The sequence below is a fragment of the Callorhinchus milii genome, unplaced genomic scaffold (assembly GCF_018977255.1).
Source record: "Callorhinchus milii isolate IMCB2004 unplaced genomic scaffold, IMCB_Cmil_1.0 Scaffold104, whole genome shotgun sequence".
NCBI lineage: Eukaryota > Metazoa > Chordata > Chondrichthyes > Chimaeriformes > Callorhinchidae > Callorhinchus > Callorhinchus milii.
This window is the reverse complement of record NW_024704845.1, coordinates 78,116-84,247: the sequence shown is the minus strand read 5'-3', so window position 1 is coordinate 84,247 and position 6,132 is coordinate 78,116. Positions and strand designations below refer to the sequence as shown.

General features: G+C 48.3%; 2 protein-coding genes across 2 annotated transcripts; one reads left to right on the top strand and one right to left on the bottom strand.

Moving 5' to 3' along the window:
* Positions 1–739: 739 nt before the first annotated feature.
* Positions 740–1,647, bottom strand: LOC103171968 (histone H1.2-like). Its single transcript, XM_007884763.2, has one exon. It carries the CDS (start codon positions 1,611–1,613, stop codon positions 978–980), a length of 636 nt encoding a protein of 211 aa, XP_007882954.2. The 5' UTR covers positions 1,614–1,647; the 3' UTR covers positions 740–977.
* Positions 1,648–3,465: 1,818 nt separating this feature from the next.
* On the top strand, positions 3,466–4,005 carry LOC103172236 (histone H4). The gene has a single exon (XM_007885033.2). It carries the CDS (start codon positions 3,481–3,483, stop codon positions 3,790–3,792), a length of 312 nt encoding a protein of 103 aa, XP_007883224.1. The 5' UTR covers positions 3,466–3,480; the 3' UTR covers positions 3,793–4,005.
* Positions 4,006–6,132: the final 2,127 nt, after the last annotated feature.

The following is a 6,132-nucleotide window of genomic DNA, read 5'->3' as shown; positions in this document are numbered from 1 at the left end:
ACAAGGGGTCACCTTTCCGCTCCCCCTCTTGTGTAACCATTACATAAGAACATAAGAGCATAAGAATTAGGAGCAGTAGGCCATTCGGCCCCTCTAGCCTGCCCCACCATGGTTGATCTACCTGACTTATCCCCATATCCCTAAATCTCTTAATTACTACATAATCTGGGACACAGACACCTCATTTCCCTTGTTTTGTTGCAATTCCGCTTCTGTTTTGTATCATTAACATCTGTTTAACACATTGGCTACAAATATACAGTCAATTTACTTTACAGTCTATTTTGTGAAGTGCTTTGAGACTTCTAGAAGTTGAGAAAAGCACTGTATCAAATGCAAGTATTATTATTATAATAACATGCCCCAGTTCTGACAACGGATCCTGGACCCAAAACGTTGACTCCATTCCCTTTCTCCATAGATCCTGACCTGACCTGCAGAGTGTTCTCGGCAGCTTTTGTTTGTGTAGGAGGTGCTGTCTTCCTCCTCCTCGTCAGATAATCGAGTACAAAACCCTTGTTTTGTCTAAGAAATGATTACCCCGGAAAGACCCAATCAACTGATCGGACTCCTGCACACTGCTCGGCAAAGAGGTGCAGTAAACAAACGTGTACAGCGTTTTGCCGTCACGAATCGAACCGGAGTCCTATCGCTCGCTCTGACCACAAAGCGACACAGGACTCACTCTCACTAAATGTCATTTTGTAAAAGGCTAAAACGACCTGAAATGTGAACTGAACCGCGGTCTCCCCCGCGACAGGCGGGAGGGAGGAATGAGGATTCGCACAGTCAGGGGCTTTAACCCCACCACCGACACGGGCCAACGGTCCCGGTACCGACTGTTTATATCTGTTTCCTGCTCTCCTGTGACAGACACTCTGCTCTCCCCTGAAGCACTCGGTAGGTGCAGCTCGTTTGGGAGGGAATGGGTGGCTCTGAGAAGAGCCTTTGGGGTTAATATCAGCAGAGGGGAGAAGTTACTTCTTTTTGGCTGGTGTTTTCTTAGCCGCCGGCGCTTTGCGGAAAGGTTTGGCGGTTTTGCCGCTTGGTCTCTTCGGGGCTGAGGGCTTCTTTACCGCTTTCTTCACGGGCTTTTTGGCCGATTTGGGCTTCTTACTCACGGCAGCTTTCGGGGGCTTCTTGGCAGCGGGAGACTTGGCTTTGATGACTCTCTTGGGCACAGATGGTTTCTTGCGTGAACTTGGCTCTTTCGCTGTAAGTTTCTTCCGTGGAGAAGCTTTCTTGGCGGCCGCTGCCTTCTTCCCCCGCGGGGTCGGCTTCTTTGCCGCGTTGTCCTTGTTGAGTTTGAAGGAGCCGGTGGCGCCGACGCCCGTGGTCTGGATCAGGATACCACTGTCTGTCAGTCTCTTCAGAGAAGCCCTGACCTGGTGTTTGTGAGTTTCCGGCTTGTAGCCTTTGGCGTCCAGAGTCTTCTTGATGGCGACCACGGACAAGCCCCTGCGATGCTCAGCGCTCGCCACCATCTGCTTGATCTCCTCCATCAGGTTGAAGCCGGGTTTCTGCTTCGGGGCAACGCGCTTCTTCTTGGCGGCTTTGGGCGAAGCGGTGGCGGCTGCAGGAGGCTGGACGGCGGCGGGAGCAGTTTCAGCCATAGTCCCTGTGAGAGGCTCAGTGTGTGGAGCTGCTCAGGATAGTGAAGCCAGGCGGCGCCACAGCCACTTACAGCCTCCGAGCGGACGCGGCAGAGTCAGCCGCTGCTCAGCTTCCGGGTTTCAAATCTCTGTGTTTCTGTCGTTTCCAAAACTGATCGTTTGTCTCTAAACTCGTTTGTGCTGAGAGTCAACAACAGCCTTTTGCTGAAGTGCACAATCCGCTCTTCACTGAGAGACACTGCACAACTGAACTAAAGGCAGCAGCTTCCAGTTACAAGCGTTTGAATGTGGGATTGCCCGCGGTTCAGCGCTGAATCCTGGACATATTGACGGCGACTTGAATGATATTCTCAAACCAAACAGAATCACAGCTTAAATTGTGGCACTGATGTCAAGCAGAGGGTCGGGGCCATCCCGTCAACAGAAAATATTCTTACTTCTGGTGCTAGGGATTTGTTAATCCCGGGATGAAGCTGGACACACTAGCACAGTGACTGCAATCTGAGTCAGACGCCTTTTTAACACAGAGCCGCTGACACTATCATTGAATCAGCGCCTTGAACTGGCAAACTATACCGCAGTCATTGAATTCTCAGGAGCGGGTTTTCCTCTGTCCATGTTATGTGCTGCAGTTTCCCGGAGTTTGTGACTGTTTGGCAGCTCAGTGAGTGACAGGAGGCTCTGAGATAGGAGCTCGCCACAGTGTCAGTGTTCTCACAGAAAGGAGAAAGGAGAAAGGATGTCACTGCTTCTGTCTGTGTGCTAAACGGTTGTTTAACGACAGAGATATAGATATCAATAAACGGCTTACATAGCGATTGAGGTTAAAGGGGAATATTCACAAGCAGATGTCAATCCTCTCCAGCTGGCTATAACGTCCCCCAGCATGTTACATGAAACAAACAGCTGCCTGGAAATAAAATGGAATCGCTTTGTGTCTGCAGTTCGACTGAGATACATCATTAAATCTCTCCGTTTCTCTGCCGAGTGATGAATCTATTTCAACACCAGCTGCGGCAGTGACTCCTTGTCCAGCCGTGTTACTGTGTGAACCATTGCAGATTCGCAGCAAATTCCAAAAGCCCGCCAATGTCACGGTAACGCCTGAATTCTCCTTTCTATCAATAGCTACAACAGTTCAATGTCCACAGGAAACGTCCGGGATCCGGGGTCCGGTCCCGTGAAGCGCTCCGAGACGCCGTCCGGCGTGGAGGTTGTTGTTGTCCAGCGCTTTGGGACGTCCTCCCGACGTGAAAGGCGCTCTATAAATGGAATGTTGTTGTTGTTGTTGTTGTTGAAATATACAGCGGTAGAATGGCAAAACACAGCATTGATCATTCGGCGAAAAATAAAAACAATCTGAGAAGGTTCCGTGCTCGAGTTTCTGGCTAAAATCTCGCACGGAGGCAGACACTGATCGTCTGAGCCTCATTTTATACCTTCAACCTCTAATATTCCATGTCTGTGCCTGTAACATACCGGGAATTCAGGAGCGTTTGGGGTTTATTTGGAGGGAAGCCACATTAATAATGAATAGTAACTCCTGGTCAGTGAGGCTGAATGGTATTTCCCGCGCACATTCTCCTGGAGAGCTGCTTTGACATCACTGATTACTGATTAATTGAATTGGGGTTCTTTTGGTTTCCGGTTTGCTTTTGCGAAATTGTTTGAACAATTGGCAATTGTGGGAAACTGCGGAAGGAGCTGAGCTGCGGCAGCTGTTGTGTGTGTGTGTGTGTGTCACTGTGACCGTCTCCTCCCCTCGGCAGCTCTGCTCTGCCTTCCTCAGCCAGGTCGGGGCGCCCTGTATAAAAGCAGCCAGAAGCTGCGTGTCCGTCATTCGACTGCTGTTGAGTGGAGGAGAGACATGTCTGGCCGAGGCAAAGGAGGCAAAGGTCTGGGGAAAGGCGGCGCTAAGCGTCACCGCAAAGTGCTCCGTGATAACATCCAGGGCATCACCAAACCAGCCATCCGCCGCCTGGCGCGGCGTGGCGGAGTCAAGCGCATCTCCGGCCTGATCTACGAGGAGACCCGCGGGGTGCTGAAGGTTTTCCTGGAGAATGTGATCAGGGATGCGGTCACCTACACGGAGCACGCCAAGCGCAAGACCGTCACCGCCATGGATGTGGTGTACGCTCTGAAACGCCAGGGCCGCACTCTGTACGGATTCGGCGGCTGAACATCTCCTCAACGTCAAGACACAAAGAACAAAGGCTCTTATAAGAGCCGCCCAAGTGCTCATATCAAAGGCTGTAACTTCCAAACGAAACTCGTCTGGCGTCAGGCGTTTGTCCTTCACTATATATAATGTGGTCGCTCCAGCGGGAGCCCGAATAAGATTGTCCACAGACAAACCACAGCTTAGTGTTTCTGTATCCAACTTGTCATGATTTCTGTTACCTGGGAGTCCTGTAGCTCAGCGGTTAGAGCACTCGCTTTGCAAGTGAGAGACCTGAGTTCAATTCCAGGCAGAGGGCGAAACCTTCGGCAAGTTTCCTTACTCCACAGAGAGCCTAATAATAATCCCTCCAAAACCAAAAACAATAATAAATTGGTCATTTTCAATCTACGACTGTTTGTGGGACATTGCTGTGCGCAATTGGCTGCCGCGTTCGCCCACAAATATACAGTCAATTCACTTTACAGTGTGTTCTGTGAACCACTTTGGAACGTCCTCCTGATGTGAAAAGCGCTCTGTCAAATGCAAGAATTATTACTATTATTATTATGATTCTCGCACAGATGACCTCAATACTCCCTGAAGGTTATGTTGCTTAGGAACTGGAGAGTTGGAAACAGCCATATATAGCAGGTTCCCATTGTTAGTGTGACCAAAACATCTTGTATCTCATGTCTTAGCTCCAGAGTAACAACAAATTAAAGGGAACATCCATGCAGAAAGCAAAGTGAGTCTATGTTTTGGGTCCACGTCCCTTCGCTCTATCAAAGGATTGTGGACTCAAAATGTTGACTCACTTTCATTTGTCCATAGATGCTGCCTGACCCGCTGAGTGTTCCTAGTGACTTCTGTTTTTGTTTCAGATTTCCAGCGTCTGCAGTATTTTGCGTTTTGAACAAATTGAAAGGAATATTCACAAGCAGATGTCAATCCTCTCCCGCTAGCTGTACAAATCTCGAGCATGTTTCATGATACTAACAGCTGCCTGAAAATAACATGGAATCTTCGTGCTGCAGATCGGCCAATTTACATTAATTCTCTGTGATTCTCACCCTCTGTTTTGCATCATTAATACCTCTTTAACCCATCATCCCCTGTCCTCTATCCCATTTTCTCCTTTGTCTTCCTTGCCATGCCTCCCACCTCTCCGTTAGTCCATGTTATCACTAAGGGTTGTGGATCCAAAACGGTGACTCACTTTCCTTTTCTCCATAGATGATGGCTGACCGGCTGAGTGTTCCCAGCAACTGCTGTTTTCGTTTCCAATCTCCAGCGTCTGTAGTATTTTGTGTTTTGTTTATATTTAGTTCACTGCCACTTCTAGGAATGCTCGCCTTGAAGACGTTTTGCTCTTCTCTTCGATATGACATTCATTCTTCCCTTTTACCCTGCTCACTTTTTTTGCTATCTGTTCCCTTCTTGTGTTTGATGATGTGTTCACTAAAATCCATTTTCACAGCCACATCTCTTTCCACAGTAACTGCCTTAAACTGCAGCTAATTCCATATGGATTCCCTCTTAAATTTAACTCTTCCTGCTTTCTACCCACGATCACAGATACCTCCATGAAATTCAGTGGTCTTCTGATCACTGCTCTCGCCACCTCATGAGATCTACTGTCTCCAGCATGCGCCGACACATGCATGCTCTCAACCTTTCCCTTCAGAAGCACCGACACACTTTATCTCAGAACTGCCCTCATCCTCATTCCTCATATCTATTTCATCATTTGCCGCATTCTGTGCTTCAACAAACAACTGCTTTTCTTTCTTTAAGATGGCAAGGATCACAAACTTCAATGACACATGGATGCCAAACCCTCCCCTGACCTCTCCTTCCCTTTAACTTCCTCTAACCCCATCAGAGGAGTCCTCTAGCTCAGTGGTTAGAACACTCACCTTGCAAGCGAGACACCTGGGTTCACTTCCAGGCAAGACAAAACATTGGGCAAGTTTCCTTACTTCACACGCCTAATAATAATCCCTCCAAAACAAAAATAAATTGGTCATTTTCAATACACAACTGTTTTCGGGACGCTGTTTTGCGCAATTGGCTGCCATGTTTCGCCCACAAATATACGGTCAATTCACTTTACAGCATATTCTGTGAAGCACTTTGAGACATCTAGAAGGTGTGAAAAGTGCTATATCAAATGCAAGGATTATTATTATTATTATTATCCCTCCCTCCAATCCCACCTCTTGCTGCATCTTCACTGTCCTCTCTGACCTCCCACTCTCTGATCCCAAATGATCTGTCCTCAGTAAAGGCCGCCACAGCTCTGGAGTGTCCGTCCTGCACCGGTGGGTGAAATTCACCATCACCAATCGAAAGGAGGGG

What these genes read in the sequence shown, in the direction of transcription:
- LOC103171968 (XM_007884763.2), bottom strand. Translation starts at nt 1,613, where the DNA reads ATGGCTGAAACTGCTCCCGCCGCCGTCCAGCCTCCTGCAGCCGCCACC.
- LOC103172236 (XM_007885033.2), top strand. Translation starts at nt 3,481, where the DNA reads ATGTCTGGCCGAGGCAAAGGAGGCAAAGGTCTGGGGAAAGGCGGCGCT.